The following is a 23,230-nucleotide window of genomic DNA, read 5'->3' as shown; positions in this document are numbered from 1 at the left end:
GTGTGTGTGTGACAGAGAGCCTGGACATCATACTGTAGCTGCTAAGTGTCCACACACAGAGGACAGCTGTTTAAGAACATGAAAAACCATGATACATGATTTAGCTGTTCAGTTCTACAGTTCTAACAGAGTTTTGGAGCAGCAAGACACATAAACTATATTTAAACTGGTGTTTAGCCAAATATGGATATATACGACTGTGTGTATAGATGGAGAGCAAAGGATTAATTATAATAATTACTCTCACTCCCTCTTGTCTAAGGAATTTCTCTGGATATTGTGGTACTGTTCTCTAAATTAACAATAGTGGACCTATTTCTATGAGGTTATTAAATTCACAGACATATTTAGCAGCGTACTGTGGTGTGCAGCAAAGTATATATAGATGAACCTTTATGACTGTACATTACAGAATATACATTGTTGCTTTAGTGGGGCCCGCAGAGTGAGCACACATTCAAACTCTCAATTTCACAGTTAAATATGGGCAGCACTCTCCATCTATCCTAACTAAAGGAGGTCGTACACTCTGTCCTGCAGAACCAATGTCTTTCATCATGATTGACATTAACATTTAACATTTATGCAGACAAGTGGATGTAAAAGCTGTTAAAAAATAAAAATAAAAACTACAAGCCTGAAGTTATTTCTCAGGTTTACTCATTTCCCATTTTCTCTAAGTATTATTGTCATTGTCATTGTCATTGTCATATTGTCATTGTCATAAAGTTTAAATCAGATCCTTTTAGCTTATGAAAGCTAGTCGCTTTGGAATGTTTTGGAAGTACATGTTTTGAGATTTTATATCTGTTATCTGGTCACATTTTTGTGGGAAAGTTGGGGATTGGACTCCTGACCTCAGCTACTCCTGACAGAGCTTCAAATCAACATAATTGGAAGGAAAGGCCTCATTTTAGAAAGAACGTTTGGAGCCATATGACTCTCTTGATCTAACACTACATCACACCCCATAAATTTGACAGGAAGGATATTAACTTTAGAGCCCAAATGTATGTGATCAGCTCCACCTTTCATCTTCAAAGCAAAAAAACTGAGCTGAAAGTGTATGCAAGGCAACTCCAGGGGTGAGCGTGGCGACTCTCCCTCCCACTCAACATTATTAGGCAAAGCCAGGAGGAATCCAGAGAAGAGGAGGGAGAGGCATCAGGGCAGAGAGGACGCATGCTGAAAACTCATGCAACACTACACAATCACTCACAAGCCTACACAAAGCTCTGCAGATACACTCCAGTCCTCCAGTCCTCCCCGAACCTCATGACTAATAGATGAGATTTGTTTCTTCCACTGGTAGCATCCAAAACTTTCTTAACAGAGGGAGTACAGCTCCCTTTTATGCATCAGACACTCAGCTTTCATTGTTTTTCTTCAATCCCCATCTGACATGGGGTTCCTGCCGACAGTCTTTTGCCCTACACCACTCCAGTATGACTACTACTGTATATATGACTTAAAAATACAGGAATCTGATTCTTGGCATATCAATGGCAGCATAGCCTCCTGAGACCCAGCCCACTGACTTGTGTCCCTTGTAGTGGACAGTTTGTTCACATCCTTTAAAATGATTCTGAATCGGTAAGTTAATAGCATTAAGTCAAGTTAATCGAGCGAAAGGTTAATAATTGATTGAATAAAGTCCACCACTCAGACACGTTTTATCACTACCAGACTACAAACGGCCTACATGCATGTGCTACAAGCACGTTTAGGCTCATCTCATAGTTGCCAAGTCTGCTTATTGTAAGCGACTTTGGGCTTCTTTTTCTGGAAAGTCACTTATGAATTATGAATGAATTATTTGGGCTTGCCAGGCTTCTAGCTCCATAAGTTTTTTTTTTTCCAGCTCCCAGGAAAGTAGTTTATCCTCTTGCGGGATCCGTCCACACGACTCCCGCCCTACTCCCACACTAGCCAATCAGAGGCAGAGTAGATCAATCTGTTTTCTTCTAGTTACTTGGCTAAAGCAAGGCTGACAAACATTTAAATGAAAATACACGGGGAAATGCTTAGAAAAAGGAAAGATTTGTTCAAATATTGATTAAAAAGCAATAATAAATATGTGGATTCAGTATATTTTTGTTATAGAGGTTTCCTGTGTATGTACAACAGTGTATGTGTATGTACAACAGTCTCTAATTTGATTAAAAGTTGAGTATAGCACTCCCTCTTGTAGTCATTGTGCTGAAGCTTTTTTTTGACTAATGACGCACGTAAATCTTCCATCTGTTTGTCTATTTGTGATAAATACACGGCTAAAACAAACAGAATTCAAACTTTTTAATGAGGACTGAAAAGTAAAGGACAATGGTTTTATAGCTACGTCTTTTGGAATAAAAAAATGGAGGTATTTTGTTCACTGGACTCTTACAAAAAAAAAAAACAAACTGATATGCAGCACTTCACATTTCAGTGCATGTGTGGATCTGTACATATCAGTGAAGGTAAGAATCACTCCCGTCTTGCTGTGTTTATACTCTTGTTGAACATTAAGAAACTGTTAATTCATTCCTAAATTGGTTTATACCATTTGCATCATGAGGTTTTCTGCTTTCAGTTGATATGTGTTTGTCAGACTTTATTCAAATTAGGCAGACGCTCTTTGGAAATACATTTGGAAATACAGTTTCTGGCCCGAATGTGGGCGGTGGGGTTTTAACAGGTAGCAAGTACAGAAAAGATGCATCAATGCATGTTAGCATTTAGCCCAAGTGCAGCCTGACAGAGTCAATGCCATAGATGTGGACTTGTCTTCAAAATGCATACACACTTTGTTCTTACACACTTTTCAAATTTTCAAGGCACAGCTGGATTTGGTATATTTTGTTTTGCTGACTAGGCCTGGCGGTTTAAAACTCCTTTTAATCTTAATGCCACTGAAAGCATTTTAAGCCCATACTGTGGCATTTTACTTCGCCACTGCAGCTCTGGTCCACATTGCACTGAAGGGAAGTGAAACCCTCTTAGTCATGAGAAACACCAGAGAAAACATCTGGCCCACCAGATTTCTGCCACAGCTCCGAATGTGCGCCATATGTTGGTTTAGCGGCTGTGGGTTGTGAGGGTGTGCGTCTGTGAACCACCTGTGTTACAGTCATCTCAATTTGTGATTTGAAAAAAAAAACAAGCATTCCGCGCAAAACCCATCAGCCACTGGCCATAGGAAACTGGATTTGTTGCAACAAAAATTTGCAGCTTCCACTCTATTACCCACCTGAGTGTTAAAGGCACACTGCTTCCCCGAAGGTGTACTGACTCCAGCCATCTGCTTGAGCTCTTTTCTAGCTGTGATATCGTTTTGACATAAGCTTATTTCCACAAAATAGTCTCAGGATCATCATACCTGTCCACCTCCAGGATTCCCACTCCAGTGTTTAGTAATTTATTTATTTTACAGTGACATACTGCGTAGGCAAAAGCGCTGTCACTTCTGGTTTTTACATGTGTTACATGAAGGGAAGAATTTAATACATTTTACATGTATTCTATATGGAGAATATATACCAGCGGATGTGACTCTCATTATTTTAACTGCAGAACATCTAAAACCTACAGATAGATCTTTATTTAGAACTTATACAAAAAAATATTTGAGATGTTGCTGTCCTAAAACTGAGTAAAGCCTTCCTGTGATGTGATTCTGGTGGTATGATTTGACAGGTGCTGAAAAGATATAACCATGTTTTCTGTGCGCAAATATAAATACTACTTGTTCTAAATGTAATTACTATTTATGGATCATACGCGCAAGTTTCCACTCTAGCCTGAAAATATGAAACCGGGGCTGGTGTTGGCTGTCATAATAAACAGATTGTGGCTGTGCCATCAGGCCTCATGCATCACGTTGACTGAAATAAGCATGAGTGACTGCTGTTGCTGCAGGAACAGCTTATACTTAGCATTCAGAAAAGATCCAGCTACAACAATAACACAAGTGGTGCAGCCAAATGCAGTGGAGTCACAAACACGAAAGGAATTCACAATACAAATTTAGTTTCTTTGTCTGGCGTAACATCTTAGTAAAGTTTCAGTAAGGTCTTATTTGTCCAGCTTTTTCCTTCTTCTAAAGGGAGTTGAGCTTAAAAACAGAGCCACCTGATAAAATTTCCAAACTTCCTTTCTCATTTTAATTCACCCAATGCAAGAGGACATCAGAAAGCTGAATGTTAAAGTGATAAAATTTCTCCCTGAGGAAGGTGGGGAGGGAAAAGAACGATGCACAGCCAGTAGTCGCTCTGACATTGATTAATGAAACAGACGCCGAGCTCTCAAGTTCAAAGCTTTATTTATTACTCTTTTTTCTTTTCAGCAGATGATGGCTGTAAACTGAAAACATAAACTCTTCAATATATTTTAAGTGAAACAGACAAATCTTGGTGTATTTGTACAATAGGTATCATTTATAAAAGATAAACTGTTAAGTAAAGTGCCATGCCAGATGAACCACCAAATCAGAGCGTTAAAAAAGCAGAATAAAGCATTTTTGAACCCCATGGGAGAAGGGCTATTTGCAGACTTTGACCAGAGATAAATAATTTGAGCGGTGTGCAGTATCCTGCTGAATGCTGGGAATGCGTAGAATGACTCAGCCTTCTCAGCAGGAGCTTGCAGAGCAGACATTCATCATGTCACTACCACGGTGTGTCAATAGCCTATAGGAACCTGACGTCTGCTCTGACATTGTAACTACGGCCTCTCTGTGCTGGCAGGGCAGATACTGCTGACTGCTGAGGAAGCATTTCTGACCTTACAAAGGGGTCAAAACAATCTGAGGAGGAAGAGATAATCAGTGGAAATGGGCAAAATGTAAACCATGTTTATGTGTGGAACAACACTGAATGTCACAGTGGGATGTAGTCCAGCATTGTGTCCAGAGTCAGTTGAGCCAGCTACAGGCCATCTGGCTTAAGAATGAGCTCTGAACTAGGTTCATTATGTTTTCCATGGAGCCGCAAACAAATCGATATATAGCCGAAGAGCACAAAATTGCCTCAGGCGGCTTACAATCTGCACATCACCCACTAGCCCCAGATCCTTAAAGGCATAACATTCAGTGCAAGTTCATCTATTAAAAACAATGGATATGTTGTCATTAGTTTGTAATCACCAGAAAATACCAGCTGTTGCATTTCTGTAATCTTGGAATGAAACTTTTACATCCGCATAGGGAGTGGGTCTCCCTTCACGGCGGCAGCCATGTTGAGCTGTTATGTTTCTACAGTAGTCCAGAACAGACAAACCAAACAGTAGCTCTAGACAGGGAATCATTTTTTGTTTTGAAGGTGACGACCACCGTACCCTTCCTCGCACCATTAAACTTGATTAAAAAGAGAAGAAAGAAAAGAAGAAAACCCCCCTCAGAAAATCTTTAAAAACCACACTGTTACATCTGCCTCTGCTCTACATGTACACCATAACATTTGATAGCTTGCTGGTATCATTACCCCTTTCCATTTGCTCCACTTGCTCAGGGTTATATACATAACGGTGCTCATTACAATGCCCTCTATAACCTCCACGTAAGAATTTGCAAATGCATATGTCAATACTAACTCCCAAATGCTTCACTGGCATGAATGGAAGAGAACTGACACTGCCAAAGCAGCTCAGTACATCAATAGGCTGATGCTGCTGCACACTAGTGAACCAACTGGATCTTATGCAACATTATATCTGATAAGAGACTGAATGGCAGCAGCTCTAACCAGCAGTCTGAGGAGTCACTGTCTGCGCTTTCATCTGGCTGCATGTGCTGTTGCCATGGCAACGATATACGGTTCAGTCAGCTCACTCTCTGGCTTCAGTTGAGGTCCTGACCTCCTCGGGGCACTTGATATATTTTGCCAGTGATTCTGCCCTGCACCATAGAGCTTTTTAACTTGACTTGGGCTCTCAGGCCTCGCTGTGACACCCATATCCTCAGGCCCTCTACTTAAAATTAGAGAGCAGCTGTCCTTCTTATCCTGAGACACATTCCTAGAATACCTGGGACAGACTTGTCCTGAGGGTGATACAGAGAGGAGGAATGGAGCTGGGAGCCATTTTTGGGGACAGGTTTATGTAAATGCCTATTTTGAACAGTGTCAGTATCCTGGCAGTGGGCTGGGAGGCCTGAACACTTGTTAGTTTGTGTGTGAATCTGTTACACTGAGGGCATTGTATTCAACCTCTCCCTCTTGACGTATAATGTTTTTTAGGGTTAAGGTTAGAAGTAGGGTTAGATTTAGGTTAGAGGTAGGAAATGGATGTCACTAAAATTGTGCATGGCTAATCTGGTGTGTCAACATGTGTACGTTAAAAGTGGTGTGGTTTAAGCATTTTGACTCCAGTTTTTTTGTCTTTAATTACAGTTGCACAATTACAAGCTGCCATGAGGTTTGAAAACCACTTACAGATGAAAGGTTTTAATTTCTAGAATTTAAAAGCCAAAAAGTTTTTCTTCCCTCCAGAAGAGATTTTGTTATGTGTGAAATGTGCATGTCTGTGGATTTGTACATATAGATATATCTGTCTTCTGTGTGTGTGTGTGTGTGTGTGTGTGCCAGTCTATGTTACCTAACAGAGCCCCAGTGAGAGCTGTGACAGCCTATTTACAGTGACATCCTACAGGTCTGAGCTGGTGAGCCATGGAAAATATATCCAAATCTCTTGAGGGGGTAAACACATCCAGGGCTTTCCACAAACTGACACTCCTGGGTTGAAATCATCAACTCATCAAGAGGACTGTTGCATTATCTCTACAATAAAATATTTGCCCAAATATTATTTAGTCACAAATATAACTGCAGGGGTGTGTTCTAAGACACCTTTAGAGGAACATCCCTTAGAGAGACATCCCATTCATCTCAATCTGAGCTCCAACTGTACAAATACAGCAGCGCAGGGAGAATTCAGTGTTTAATGAGTGTGTGAGAAGAGGTCGTTAGTGCAGGGAGAGGTGCTGGATTATTGATGCCTCAGAGCTCCTCTGCTGGACTCATTTCTAGCTGTCTCCTCAGGGATGAGGTGTGCTCACTCACCTCCACCCTGGGTGACAGCTGGGTATGAATTACCTTCTTCATTCCCCCCTGCTGACACTGCAGCTAGCGGGCAGCAGCTATGCATTTTAATATGGAGACGAGTCAGGGAGAAACAGATGAGACAGAAAGGGAGTGGAAGAGAAAAGGCAAGATGATGTGTGCGGTTTTGTGTGCGCTTGTTCATAAATGTGCCTGTGTGTAGGCGTGTGACTGTTGTGAGTGAGGAAAACAAACCAGAAAGATAAAAACTCAGTGAGAGAGGAGAAGAAGAGAGGTGAGAGAAAAGATGCAAGTTGAAAATCAAGAATTAAAAGGTCATGTGGAAAGAGAGAGGACGAGATAGAAAGCATGAGAGGTCCTGTGTCTAAATTATACCTTAATCTGCCATTGACTTTCAGCAGCCATGAATCCTCCTTTTTCACTAATGAAGCATGGGAGTTATTCATGCAAAACTTCACTTCTTACAGTATAAAAATACACACATTCTAAATAAGTTCTGAACTGTGTGCTCCAGTGATGTAATTGCTGAATAATAGTGGACATATGCATTGAATTAAACATACACAGTGGTAGTCAGCGAGTATTAACTAGTGAACACCTTCTTTAGAGGTATAGGAATGGGATATTGTATGTTTTTGTAAATGTTAAATACCACTAAACACACACACACACAAAACTATTAACTTGTCAATCTGTCTATGGCATTGTGATTATTGATAAACAGAATTTGTATTTAAAGGATACTTCCAAATATGATTAATTGTTGGATTTGGGTTGTTTTTTTTTTAAATAAAAAAATTTGATGTTGTTAACATCAGTTATTTAAGACACAGCAATTCTATAATGATCTTTTTTTTTTTACCTTGAAAACAGTAGCATGGCACAGCCAAGGATTTTCATGCTTAGGTTTTAACCAGCACAAACCAAGAATTGTTAAGTGACATTGATGAATTTGGAAAGGTCTCTAAGGTAGCAAAAAACACATTATGATATAGTCTAAGACTCTAGAAAAGCCAGTAAGTAGAAACTGAGCTTGGATTGGTTTTTAAGAGCCTGTTTTAAGATACTAAAATCATTTCTAATTGATCACATATGATTTTAACTTTACATTGGCATTATTGAAAAGACGATTTAACAGTAACATTTAGCCTGATTTCATCAGTGGATCACTGAACAGGTCTATTAGGCCCGGGTACAGGATTTGGAGGGCCACCAGACCAGAGGATCATTATGGGACTGTTAAAATTTCTGTTTGAAAATCAATCAGATGACTATAAACCAACAACAAAAAGCTGGAAAACCACAAAAAGACATACAAAACAATTATATTAAAAAAAGAAAAACAAGAAATGGTCCCAAAATGGTTAAAACCAGATGCAAAACAGCACAAACTGATCATGTAGTACAGGAGGGGGACCTTTTACACATGTGTCCATGGTTCCTCTGTCTTTTAAGCCACACATGCCTGATTTATATTATGAAGAAAGATTAGAACATGCAACATGTTGAAACTCTGCTTTTGAATGTTTCTGTACTTTTTTTGGTGTTACTATTTGCACTGTTTTATTTTTATACCTTTTTTTTTAAATAAATAAATCAAATAAATTCCATCAGTCATTTATATATCCCATAGTGCACTGAACCACCCAGTGTAATCAGTAAGTTCATCAATAACTGTCTAACATCAGACTTTTAAAAGGAAAAGCCCAAGCTCAACAAAATCCATAATGAATGAACATAATTAACCAAATGGGGTTTTTTTGGAGCAGCGTTCCTTCCTGGGTATCACACACTGCACTGATGTGTTGATTCTGATAAGCTTACAAGAGACTTTGTTTTTTTTTTAAAGGGGCTGAATGACCTCTAAAAATAATCCCAGATGACAAGCCTAAAGGATCCTGTGTCATGTTTTATCGAAGCTCAAAGTCATTAGCAGTTGCTCTAGCTTTTTGTTGGTGGAGGATCATTAACTGACACTGAGCGTGACCGGAGCTATTTCAATTGCTCCCCTTCTGCAGTGCTGACCTGCCCAGTTAATAATCACTGATCCCAGTTAATAGCAGGCTAACAACGTAATTATGAGCAGCTAGGGAGGACAGAAGTACTATAATGGGACCTGAGTCACAATATAGCCAAGTTGACTATAGATATGTCTGTGTGGTTTCCGACTTTAACACCAGATTTAAGTGTGTTGAGGAGTGCAAGCTCTCCCACAGGCTAGAGGTCAGCTTGCACTAACATCCAGCTTAAAATCACAGGAAAAGAGCAGACGCCATTTCAAGGAGGAAGAGAACAAATAACCATCATTAGACCAAACTGATGTCACTGAACTTATGGACGGAGGGGAATACTTCTTCTAAAATCTGATTATATTTGGAGTAGAAAGAAGTTTGGGCAATATTTCTTTTTTACACAATAGTTGAAATGAGATTTTAATGTACACTTTGTGAATGGGATTGAACTGTACCTGAGTTTGCTTAAATATGGTCCGTTATCATATAGTTTACCAGATTTTTGATGTCCAGGCAAGTTTTAGCATGCGAGAGAGCGTGTTCCCAAATGGCTGCACAATCGGTCAAAGACAATGGAGCGTGCTACACAATGGCTCCTAGCCATTTTTAACCTCCTCCAGTTTAATATCACCCACACACCATATGAGCCTCCTTCAAGGGTAATGAGGGAGCAGACTACTCGCTTCCGCTGTCTCGACAGCAGGTTTTCCCATACACAAACACAATTTTAATCACAGATATCAACTTGGGGGTTTTTACGGTGGGTGGGCAGTGTGTCTAGGGTCCGTGCCTGTGTTATTACATTTATCCGGTGTGTGGGTGTACACACATAAGTTTTTTTTTTTTGTTTTTTTTTTGCGCTTGTCACATAATGATTGTTCAACAAAAATCTGTGATAGATTTGCAGAGACATCCAATGTACCACTCTATCAACACCATGCATCATGTTCCTGATGTGTTCATTTGACCTTTTTCAGCCTAAATAGGATTTAATGCTACTAATGATATAAAATAGATTTTTGATACAGTTAAACTGTCACTGTTGGTTTGTTCGGTTTTTATACATATAATCTATTTCTTTTGGCTAATTTCCAACCATTTTTCATGACTTTCAGACAATGTGTAACTTATTCTCCATTAGGCTTAGCAAACTTTTGCCCCCTTGCCATTACATTTAGCTAAAAATACAACCTGTTATACATTACCTTTAAACTTTCAGCTAAGTTTAGCTACCTGTTTGAATAGTTTTTCTATTACTAGTAGTTTTCAACTTATCCTCTTTAACAAACTGTTTAGATTTGAGCTACTGCACAAATAACTGCATTTGAATTACACATTATACAATTAAATTACATTTAAATACAGCAAATTGACGACGTCCAGGACATCTATATTCATCAGCTGCCATTTCCTTAGCCTTAATTTTTAGTGTTCAAATGGGAGTCAAAGGATCCTGCCTATCACAGACAAATGATTGGACACATTGTGACAGCCATAGCAGTGCCCCCTCCTTAAAGTCGCTGAAGCAATAAAGCAAAGGAGCTGAGAGTTTGACGTGCCCAGGGGAGGGTTCAAGCTGATGTCAGAGGTGACCTTCTGTGGGGGGTGTGAGTCAGCGTCTCAAAACAACATCAAAATCATGACACTCATTCTCTTCCGAGCAACCTGATGCCTATCTGGAGGAATCCACCATGCACACACATGACCGACAGAGATGTTCATAACAAATGTTCATAATGAATTAAAATAAAATCAAACAGTCTGACACCTGATTTCACTCTTTAAACTAAAATCTAGTTGTCATAAATGTAAATGTGGCAGAATGTGCTGACTGCAAGCTTCATCTGCAGGGTCACTGAGTCCTATGAGAGGACAGAAGTATTCTGTGAGGTTGTCAAGCTTCCATCTGTCAGTTTCCCGCTCACTTCTGCTCTGTGTTTTTAGTGTCCTTGTTTTAGATCAGTAACAATAGGGCCTGGGAGACAGATGAAACTGCTGACTACTGACAATCAAGAGAGCCATTGAATATCCAGAACTAGGCTAAGGCTGAATGTATAGCTGAATGTATATTTGTTTTTTAAGCAGATTTGATAAGGAGTTTGTGATTTATATGTGCATACTAAAGATAAAGGACATCCATAGTGAGAGTTTTTGCACATGGGAGAAGAGTTAGTGGTTAATAAATGACCATGAGTGAGAGCCCAAGATGTAAGAGAGTAACTTAAGTAAGTGGAAGGGAATCAATCACTGAGGATAGGTTTTAAGTGTTCCCTGTGGGTAATGTCTGAAATGGACAGCAAAGGCAGCTTTTATAGGTCCATGGCTTCGGTTCCTTGTGTGATTTGTTTGCCAGACTCTTTTCTGTAAAATAACTTGATAATATCCGCAGCTTCTAAGTGAGATTTCATTTCCCCCAGCCACGGATTTTAAAAATGTATTCATGAGCAAAGTCAAGGAGAGAGCAAAAAGATTGAAGTTTCCCTGCACATAAAATTAATCTTTCAATAAAAGATGTTCATTGAAAATTGAAGCTTATAAATGTATGAGGTGGCACACAGATTTAGGTTTTCAAGGGATGTATTTTTTGATTATCAGATAAAGAAACTGAGAGTGAACAAAAAATAGAAGGCAAATTTACATTCAGAGCTATAATCCTCTGAAACAACATTTCCAAGCTTTTCCCTTAGGTCAGTTAATGGTTGGGACACTTTCTCAAAAGTATTCAGCTTCTTCATGAAAAAGACAGAGATAAACACAATTTGGTCTGTACATGTTATTAATATAAAATCCCATGTAAAGAATTCATTATAAAAAGCTTTAGGTTCTCCAAACAATTACCCTATGAGCAATTATCTCCAGTGCAATCTGTGCCTATTATAATAGAAGTGTGATGTTTTGTGGTAGCTGGGAGGGGAAAAGGAAAAGGAAAACCAAACCTGTGTAGTAGTTAATGACGCAAGCTGCAGTCTAGACACAAGACAGGAAAGAAAATATTAGGAAGCTGTGTCATTTAATGGTCACAATCACTTTGATTCCCATGATAGCAAAGTCTTACATGCTCCGTCAGCTGCCAACCACCCACCATGTTTGCAGCCCACGGTCATGTCTCCGATAACATGATTCCTGCAGTCAGTGACTTAATATGTTTAGCCCCATTGTATCCACCCTCTGTCTGCCCTGGCAGAGTGTAATAGTGAGGCAGATGGATGGAAAGTGAGGTGGAAGGATTTTGAATAATGTGAGCAGCCATAAGATATTACTGACCTTCAACTACCTAGAAATGTGGTGTATCTGATCCACATATTTTCTCTGAGTTTACGAGTTCAGTCTGAGATTGATCAAAAGTTGTCTTCTATTAAATACTGAACAGTCCCAGAGCAGAGAAACGCCGCTGTATAACAATTTTGTTAATATGGATAACCCATTACTTGTATATACCTTTTTTTTTTCTCGGCTTATCTAATGATGGATTACCTGATAATAAATAGAACTCTTTGCTGGAACCCTGCAGAGGATTCATTGACACATGACATGCATTTAAATAGGTACATTTTTATTAGAAATTCTCATTTTTGAAGCTGGAACCACCAAATTCTTTGTTTGAAATATTACTGAAATGATTAATTATTGTCTGTGTTGATTTTCTCCAAGTGCTCTCGTTTTTTCCCACAGTCCAAAGACATGCAGTTCAGGGTCAGGCTAACTGGTGACTCTAAATTGCCCATAGGTGTGGATGTGAATGTGACTCTGGAGATGGGATGGGCCAACATGTAGAAACAAAGTGAAAGGCAGATAAAACCCTCATTAACTTCTACAGATGCATAAATGTCAAATACCTTACTACAAATTAGAAAGTAAAATGTGAAGGCTTAAGCCTGCATTCACAGCAGACGACAAATCGTCACTAGTCATGGAAATCCTCAAAGTGTAAAACGTTGCTCACAGCAGTGGTCAGGACAGTCCGGAGGAAGTAGCGCCTTCCTGATCACTCGTTGATGTCTCACACCTATGCACCAAAGCCTTCCTATTGCCTGCCATTGTCCCCTGGAGGAATGATAATGACCACTCTGTCTTTTCCTCAGAGACACACAGAAGGGTTGGGGGGGTGGGAGTGCTTCCACTTTCTCTAGGCCACTTCATGTGTTGCCAAACTAGAAACAAATAGTCATTGTTCTTCAGCTCTGCTGCTGCCCTGATGCCCATAGACCATCCCTGTTTATATACTCATTGCTTAATTGTGGCCTCACACAACCTTCTCAGTCTTTTTTGTTTGTGTGTGCTAATTGCAACGGGTGAGAAAGGACTGAGGTGTAATGTTTGGCCTTTACTCTTGAAGCATTTTTATAAATATGTGTGTGTCTAAAAAAAAGAAACCTTATGGTCATTTACATCATTTTGTTTTTGGTATTGCACACGGTAAATTGGAGGGTATGTAACATTGCAGCTGTACCAGCATGACATGCAAAATAAACTTGTGCTTACTGTTTGTCACCACTGTAAGGCATTTTGTTATAGACTGCTGACCTTTCCACATGAGCTTCTCTGATTTGTCGGAAAACAAATTAAAGTTACATGTGTCTGAATTTGCATGAGTAGGCTCCATATCAACGTTGTGCAGTAAATGTAGATGCTCGTAAGGAATTTTCTGATTGCATCTCATCGTCTTCACCTCAGGCGGTGCTATCTAGGCTATATTTGAGGGTGTTGATTAGATAGCAGCCCTCACTCACATTTGCAATTTGAGAATTTGCGATTCTCAGTTGCAATGCACTGGTTGTTGTGTGGTTGTTCTGCAGGGTGAGGATAGTGGTTAACTCATGAATGTTCAATATGATGCTCATTTTTATTGAATGTTATACAAGTCTCTTGTGTGACTGTGAGTGAATTTTATAAAAGTTGCTCTGTTGAATAAACAATATTATGCTAAATGAATGCATGGATGCATGTCAGATTTATAATTCCTATCTCGCCTGTCTGAATTAAAGATTCAAACAATCTTTTTGGCTTCAGAGGCACATAAGAATTTTCACAAATTTTAGTTTGTCACATCCTGGTAGAGTCTTGCTGTTGAAATTTTATCCAGCCAGTAGCCCAAGGCAGGATGCTCTGTAGGTCTTCTCCCTACCAGCGATACCTTCATTATGTCCACCTTCACAATTCAACTTTAGGAAAACTAAGCCTTAATCCCAAAATGTTTAATTCATTGACTAAAACTATATATTAAAGTCTGTATGACCTCTAGTTAAACAAATTTACAATTAAATTCCAATTTTCCACATCTTTTGGCAAACTGAAAGTGTGTAGGGTGCTTGCTGACCCCTATCTATAAGTCTATAAGTGTATGAATTTCTGATGCTCTTCCAATTATGATGGTCATAGGTGCCTACTTTCAACACAGCCTAGTTTAGCCAGTGCTAAAGGAGCTGCATGCTCCCACAATAACAGTATTGACGTCACTGGCCATCTTTGGACAGATGTTGCGTTTAGTTTCTCCTCTTTAGCTCCGGTTTCTGGAAACTCGTCTTAAAAATCTGACTTGAAATGCCTGGAACTGGAAAGAAACAGGCCTCACAAAAATAGATATTTTTTGTTGACAGTTTAAGGAAAAGAGAAACACACACTATCTTTAGTTTGGGTTTCATTTGGACAACACCATCATATATTTAGAAGCATTCTGTCAGACTGTGTCAGGGATATCCCCTGTGGTCAAGTACAACTGATGTTGTGTGTGCATATATCAGTTGAATAATTAGGTGAGTAGCTTATATGTAACCTTTTCTTTCCAGGTTGCCTCTGAGGTTTTTGTTCTTGTAAGTATAAGCACAGTGTGCTGCACAAGTTAAGTAGGCATATAAAACACTAATTTCCCCACCTATTTCAGCAGATTACACAACATATGCATTGAAATATGTATTTATTGTACTTATATGTGTTTTAAAAAGCATGTAATAGTGCTCTTTTTTTCATATTTGGAACTAACGTTAAAGAAAACAATTCCCCTCCTATGCACAGTCAGACTATTGTGCACGGGAACTTTGGGTAAAATTAGCTGCAAACCAGTCGGCCCTGAATAAGCAGGGACCTGTATGGGCTCCTAGAGGTTTGTTTAGATTTTTACTGGTTTAAAATAGACAATATCGACATCTGACTCTTCTATTTTACCTTTACACACCAAATCCCTGCTTGATACATTCTAGTTACTAGAATAAGTAAACCTCAATATGTGTGTATATTGAGCTTTAATGGTTTTGTGCTCTATAAAAGCCGTCCTCGTTGTGTACAACAAGTTACATGATTGTGTGTGCACACTCGGGACGCTCTTTCCGACAGCCCCTGAACGCAGCAAGCTGCAAAACTGCGAGGGACGCGGGGATCGGAGGGGAGAGCGGAGCGGCGGCGGCGACGACGGCCATCTTAGAGCTACCGTGGTAACCGATACTCATCTTCTGGATTTTATTTTTCTTGTTAGAGAAACAACCCGCCCGACTGACGAGGGAAGAAGAAGGTTGTCTTTCACTTCTCCGCGGTTGAACTCGAAGACGGGATGCGGTTCCGAGGGAATAAACAAATTGCATCCGTTGTCGGACTGGTCCTCGGACTATTATGTGCGGTGGAGGCAGCTAAAGGTAACTAAGCTGGGATTTATGTCCCGTTGTGTTCTGTCAGACAGCTTTGTTTGTGGGGCTAAACATTAGACGGGTTTCCGGAGCTTTCTGGTTGTTTCCATGCGGGGAAGGTTATCAGGCTGTGCGGTCCACAGGGATGCGTATTCAGTAACCTGCTTAGGGATGGTCAGCTCCGGAGCCGCAGCAAGTGCATCCCGCAATAGCGTTGTGCATTTTAACCGCAAACAACCACGCACTACACACCATAATCTGACAACATTAATTATGTATTTCTATTCTAAGAGTACTTTAAAGATACTATCAAGGCCAGGAAAAGCTTCCCCCCACCCCCACCCCTTGCATTCAGTCTATTTTTGGGGTCTTCACGTCCTTTTTAACGATTGAAATTATTTCTCCCTCTCTGCACAGTTTTGTTGTTTTAACTCACCAGCGTCTGGTACTCCATGTTCTCATTATGACTTCAAAGATAATAGTGTTTTTTTTTTAAATTAAAGGCAAGTCATTACATGTCCAGGTCACCCTCTTTAAAAGAAATCCGTGTTATTAAAGCTTGCAGGTTTATGTTTCCATCAGCAGGCCTAATGCTTGGGTTGGCAACCTTGTGCTCACACCGGTATGGAGCTTGGTCGGCTACGCATTGCAGATCCTCTTCTCATGCCCATGTTTTGTCAGTGGGTTTAAAAATGAATGTGCTGTGATCACAGGCTTTAATAAAAAGCCCTTAGTACGTCCATATATGTATATGTGTATATATATATATATATATATATATATATATATATATAGTAACTGAAATTGCAACTGCACTTGCAATGTCACTGATGGACATCACAGAAAAACATGCTTTTATTTGCTGCAGGGCGGTCCACCTCCCTCCTTACAGCAGATCCCTGCCCAGACATGAACACACCTCATTGCATGAATTTATAGACTGTGTTTTCACGTTAAATGCAACACACTGGCTCCCCAGTGTGAGCTTCCAGTTTCAGGGTGTGTACAGGCAGGTGCATATTAGTCAGTGGTTATATCAGCATGCCTGGGCAGTCACCAGTGCTGGAGGCCTGTGTGTGTGTGTGTGTGTGTGTTGTTTTGTTTTGTGTGTACTCTATGGAGAAAAAAAAAAAAGAGAAGAGAATGGGAAGATAGAGGTGGACATAAAACAATTCTCAGGGGCCATTTATTTCCTGTTACCATGTGAAGCAGCTGAGAATGCACAGCACGAAGAGGCTGTCTTTTGTAAAACTGTAACTTAATTTAATTTTTCATCAGCACCCCGTGTAGTGTGCAAATGTGATATTATATTTAGTCAAGTGTATGTTTGTAATGTGCACCTGCTGGCTTCCCTGCTCTTATCAAAAAAGGAAACCTGTGAAATCACTTGGTCATGGCTTATCTGGTGTTAGCCAAAGGTCACTGGCTTATTTTGTGAGCCACCTCTTGTCACCTGCAGCCCAGTTTGAGCTTACTGGCTTGTTGATTGTTTTTATTACCTACCACCGTGCAGCAGATGAGGAAGCAGTCGCTCTTATGTGGAAAGCCTTTAGTTTAGATGTTTGCAAATGATTTAATGTTATTGCTACAGACACAGACTGAGAGAGAGCTTCTGTGCTTTACAAGCATGGACAAGACATGTTGTGGTCCTCAGGTCTTCGCCTACACATACCTTCATCACTGATGTCTCCAACAAGGACCTGCATTTTTTTGATACAGGTCAAAATTGTTATCTGCACTTACATGACTAATTACACTGCAAAAAGGACATGTTAGTGAAACCTGGACAAACACAGATCATCTGTGCTAGGCATCAACACATTTCTTTGGTGTCTTGCTATAAATTTTATTATAACAGACAGTTATGGAGTTTCTTGTTTTGCTCATTCGCTTGTTTTTTAAAAATTTCACTCATGAAATCTATTTCTCTTTCTGTTACCACAAGCAGCTTCAGGGGGCCCTCATGTTCTCGAGTCAAACACGAGGTCTGCTGAGATCCATGAGTTTTGTCTCTGCACACACAGTCAGACAAAGAAAAAGCTGGCTGCTGGGGAGTTTCTTGGCTCATTCATCATTGAATTAAGTAATTTAAGTTGAACAAATTGGATGCCTGCTTTGTGTGGTGCTCAGTTAACATGTGCTCTCCTCACACGTCTGGGATAAAGTACATATTGCCTTCCCCCAGGCCTCATTGATACGCATTCGTTGGAGAAGCCTTTCATTGAGTCACTGAAAATGTATGTCTGTTAAGGTTAGAGTAGTGTATCAGGTCATGTTTCTCTTCGAAACATTATTTGCCTAACCTATTGTTCTTATATTCCTCTGATCCTAACAATATTTAAAAAACAAAACTGGCTAAAAACTATTGCCTGGCTTATGAAACTTCTTCTCTCATATAAGCCTAATGATTAAAGGATCCCAGAAACCAGAATGTAGAATGACCCCCAGCAGCAACCTGGTTGACCCTGGGGAAATGAATGTGCTGATAATTTCTATTTGCTGTAGGTAGTGTACTTTAAGTCTTAAGCTACCAACAGTCTGCATGACACATACCATTTTGCTATGTTATGGCAAACTGTGTGGATGCCTACAGAGACAATGACAGCATTGTTTTGTTTTTTCAGTGCAGCTCTAGTAACACTACTGAATGCCATTGTTCAGCGTCGCTTCACAGACTCCATTTTCCTCCAAAATCAGATCATTGAATACCAACAGGGCGATGACTAATGACCGCAAATGTGATGACATTGGGAAAGAAGTGAATCAATTCAGTTTTGGGCATGTCAGGAGTGTATCAGCTGGTAAAACAAAAAGAAAACATCAGCTACATCAGTGCATCTTTCTAGGTGGTTTTGATTGATAGAACACATTTTATTTGATCTACGCTGGCTTGTCATTGCAAGATTCATGGCTTTGACATCATCAGTCACTGAATGCTGACACAATAAGAGGAACTCAGAGAGCACATGCCTTTACTAAACTGGCTTAAGATTTTGCTGTTTTAATTAACATTTTTAGGAATGTTTAGGAATGATTAATATTCTTTGCCCACTTGGCTTGGTGGCGCTATCCAGCCTAATTACTTGTTGTTTGGGCCATGGCCTAACTTTACACCAAATTTCACTAGAATCTGTTATGTATCTGTTGAGATATTCTGGGCACAGTTAGAACTGAGATAAAAATGAATTATGCATTGCTATTAACATGGTATTTAAACTGAATACTACTTGTGTAGCGGAGTACTGTAAAAGAACCATTATCAAGAATTTTTAACCTGTATTGCCATAAATATTCATTTACTGACCTTACACAGACATTGTGTTAACTCTTAGGTTTTTTTTCACAATTTACTCAGACATTTCTCACAGAAACAAGGGCCTTTTAGCCCCAGACTCCAAGGTCGGGGATCTTGACTAAGCACATCACAATGCTGTCACTGTTCGAAGGATCGAGACTCAAGTCCTTCAAGAATCTGTGTATGAGATAATCCTTCAAAAGTGCTAAGTTGTTGAAGCATTTCGATTTGGTAATTTGCCACTTAGTGCTGTAAGGCTAGACCATGAGAATACTGGAGTTAATTTGGGTTGGTGCTGACTTTCCTGTCATTGGTAGCTTCATAGGCTGAATAGAGTCAGTGAACTGTCAATAATGGGTCATTCAGTTGTGAATATTTAGTTGAGCCAGATGACTGGGAAGTTGTGGAGACCACGAAGAAAGGAGTTTACATTCACATGAGCCCTTGGTGCAAAGGTTTTAGTGGAACAACGTGCAGAACAAAGAAATATTCAGAAAACACTATTATGTGAAAGTGTCCATGTTCATAATGAATGTATCTCTTTATTGTAGAGTGTAATGAATTCATTATGGATCTGGTAAAATAAGTTCTGCCATTTACATGATGAAGTGGCATCTTGTGATAAACCAGCAGAAATGGAATAGAAAAACAAATCCTCTTTTCTCAGCAAAATGTCAGTATCGAAATTGAATGCTTTAATTCTAAATGTAATAACCAATGGTGCGTTACTCATTGTGTTATTGTAATAAAAACCGAAGCGTACGGGTTTCAATAAAACCGTGCAGTGTGCAGCTTTTCTGGCTGTGTTACCTCCTCCCTTGAGTCTCATTGCTTCCGGCTGAAAGAGTGGCACTGCAGAGCAACTATTCGCATTTGGGTGTGTTCACATTAAGATTTAGGCTCCACAGGAAACGGGTAACCAGAGAGTATGTTACCTGCTGCAGGTCAGCTTCACCCGCGCGCCTGTGCAGGTCTCTGGGTTTCTCACTCTCACTTCTTTGCTCTCATTGGGCCTTTTGTGCAGCTCACACAGAGAGGTGATTGAGTCGCATACAAGGCACCGCCGTTCCCAACCCCCTCTAAGAGCAGCACTTTGGTCCTCCGTGGTGTGTTTGCTATGTTGGGCGGTTATGATTGCGCAGAGGACAAACAAATGTTGTTGCCTGGCAGGGAAACTGAGAGGCTCTCCTGTGCAAGTGGGGTGTTTTGGGAGTGAAGGCTCATGAGATCTCGCTACCTTTAAGCATCTAAAGAACTTCCCAGAACAGTCCCCTGTCTGTGGTGGAGGTGGCTTGCATCAACAAGCTCAGGAGCTTGTAAGGCAAGACAAACAGAGAAGTGTGCCCACTGTTTCAGATCATAAGAAGCTTGCCCATTGATTATTCCTAGTTCCTAGAATTACAAGAGATGCTCAACGGCATAATTGAAGTCACTGCATGTCTTAAATTTGCATGCAGCACATACCTTCATGTATTTGGGAGCAGCGTTTGTTTGTCTCTAGATATTTTTGTCAGGCTGCAGTAAAAACCACCTTCTAAAACACCATGAAGGTGCCTTGTTATTTAAAACACACCTGCCTGCCACAAAAAACCTGCTTCTTGCAAGTACAGAATCTTTGAATAATTAAAAATCAGCCCATTACTTATATACCATGTTGCAGTTGGTACGAGTGGTGCATTTTGTATGTGTATTATTGTTTTCACTGTTAGCGCTGTTCAAATTTTCCTAACTTTTTTTGCTGTCTCCCTGGAAACACTTCAAGGTCTGACTATCTGAGCACAAACACTCCCTCTTTTCTTCAGTGTACTGATGCAGCTAATGGGATAAGTATGAATAACAGCCTGGCAACAGAAAGGCTTTATTTAGTCTCAAACAATAATAAGCATGCACACTCCACTTGTAGACCATCCTGCCTGTGATTGACAGGTTTTTCGAGTAAATTTTCAATTCTATTCATAATTCTGCGCAATGAGACATTTGCAGCGGACCTAAGCTTGGTTATTCTTTAATTTTAATCAAAGCTAAACTATGTATACCAGCTGCTTGGTATGTATTTCAAAATGTAAACATTTAGCTTTTGTCAACATATTGTTTTTCTCTGTATGCCATCGCTATCATAGTTTAGTAGTAGTTAGGGTTTTTTTTTTTTGTACTATGTACTGTAATATAATCTAAAATCTTCAGGGAAATAAGTAGTATTTTAGTCAATAGGTAATGGGTACAAATTATTATCATACTAAGATAAGGCTTGCAGGCTGTCAGCAATCAAATGTAAAATATGAGGTGAATATAGAACACTACAGGCCTGACACTTGGCTGCAACATTGCCGTTACGCAACAAGCCCTCAGATGTTCCCAGGCATTGTCAAGCTTCATATGGTAATTGCAGACTGATCATCTGCTGCAGAGAATCTGCTACACTCTGAACAGTTGTGGTGTATTTGACTGGGTGTGCAGTGTAGTATTATCATATTTGGTTTGGTCCATAACGTTAGTGAGGGTTATACAGTAGCTTAGGGCTGTGCAATTAATGGAATTTTGATTTTGATTTTGATTTTGGGTCTCAACGATCACAAAATCTATGTAATCGAGAAAAAACGATTATATTTTGGCCTGTGTCATGTGCACTTTTGCCCTTCCAGAAGCCCGAACTCTCTCAGCATATACTGTCGGGGAAACAAGTTGCGTATGTGGTATCTGGTGGCATTTAAAAATCAGTGTTAGTGAAGATGGCGGAAAGAAAGCAGCCACAGAAGTCTTTGGTCAACAAAAGAGTAGAAGCAATTCCGTTGTTTGGGAACAGTTTGGATTTGAAGAAGCAGACGTGGATCAAAAACATATTATGTGCAAGATTTGCTACGTGGTGGTGTCGGGACCGCTATTTATACATTTGAATATACTTTATATTATTTGTTTTAAGGAGAATTCATTGTTTTGCTGGACACGTACAAAGCTTCTGGCAAGCTTTCCATGGGCGCAGAATGATTATATGTCCCCTCCACAAAGACGCACAGCAGTGATACTGGAGGTAGAGTGAGTGTATACAGGCAGTGTGTTGAACCTCAGGATTATCCCCACCTTTTGTGGCCCAAACGATCTGCCAGGAAGTTTTTCATCACGGTTAATAGGTCAAACTGTATAGGTTAGGCTTAAGTAAAAGAGCTAGGCAACCATAAAGGGACTTTATCTTTGTGTCTGTGTGAATGGGCAGTGCGTTACCCTGTCCTTTGAAGGAAGTCAGTGATGGCATCCCACTGTTTAACCCTCTGGGGTCAACGCACGCGCCGGCGCGTTTTGACGCATCTTTTTCTGATAAGGCCGAAACAAACTTAAATTACTCCGTCAATTCTGATCGTACAGATAAAAGAAGTATATCATTCAAATCTGTAAAGGGTCTACTTTTAGTGGTATACCATCATAATAACCACAAAACGTTGTGCTTTTTTTAAATAAAGAAAGCTGACAGGGTGTGCTCTCGGACTTTTCTGTCTCTGCCATTTCTCTTCACAGACGCGTAAATAAAACAACCAGAATCTCAGCGAATACTTGGCTCATAAAAATAAGAATTATATGGTTAGAAAGCTTGAAATGTTTTCTTTTGAGTGAAACAATTCAAGTCGAAAACAAATCATCACTTTTTATCTAATCCGTATGAACGTAAGGAGAAGTCCGTTTTTTCCTGTCTCACCTCATTACAGGTAATGCGACCCCGCCTTGTACACTGTCCACTGTTCACATGTAAATAATCTCAGGTGAACCATGTAAATATGTGCATGCCCCCGAGAAATGACACAAAATATCAAACTTCATCATAGAATTTACTCACTTTTTCTGCGCGTTTGGATGATGGCGCGTTACGCACGTGAAGCGGCGCTCCTTACATTCCACACAGAGACAAACAGTTTAGCTTGTCCTCAGAGTAAAAACACTGATTTTAACTCAAATGAGGATCGTTTGGCTCCTCATTGTGTTGTATTGTGCTGCACTAATCCGTCCCATCTACATTGACTGAAAGGCTCATTATGCACGCCTTTCTCTGGTCGTTCAGTGCGTCTTTTGTGTTCTCAGGTAAATCACATGACTATTCATCCTAAGTCACACCCTCTTGCATATGGCCTTTCTGGACAAAAAGTGTCTTAGAAAATTTAAATCAGTGTATTGTTTACTGTGAATGTGTGAACAAGGTCTCCAAAGTCTTGTGAACCAATGTTCTGTTTGTGTTTTATGGTCTTATTTCAGTAAAAAATTTTGGTTTTTCACTAACCATGCATA

At 39.9% G+C, this 23,230-nt stretch overlaps 1 protein-coding gene across 4 annotated transcripts in view; it reads left to right on the top strand.

Moving 5' to 3' along the window:
- The first annotated feature begins 15,400 nt into the window (after positions 1-15,400).
- The window catches only part of clstn1 (calsyntenin 1), a 33,713-nt gene continuing 25,883 nt past the window's right edge, over positions 15,401-23,230 (top strand). For 3 of the 4 annotated variants that reach the window (XM_026331616.1, XM_026331617.1, XM_026331615.1), the window contains exon 1: positions 15,401-15,672. In XM_026331616.1, coding sequence (XP_026187401.1) covers positions 15,591-15,672 — 82 coding nt within the window. In that variant the 5' untranslated portion in view covers positions 15,401-15,590. The remainder of the gene's footprint in view (positions 15,673-23,230) is intronic. The other variant, XM_026331618.1, reaches the window with a different exon arrangement.

The sequence above is a fragment of the Mastacembelus armatus genome, chromosome 7 (genome assembly GCF_900324485.2).
Source record: "Mastacembelus armatus chromosome 7, fMasArm1.2, whole genome shotgun sequence".
Taxonomy (NCBI): domain Eukaryota; kingdom Metazoa; phylum Chordata; class Actinopteri; order Synbranchiformes; family Mastacembelidae; genus Mastacembelus; species Mastacembelus armatus.
The sequence above is the reverse complement of the archived record's forward strand: the minus strand, read 5'-3'. Positions and strand labels throughout refer to the sequence as shown.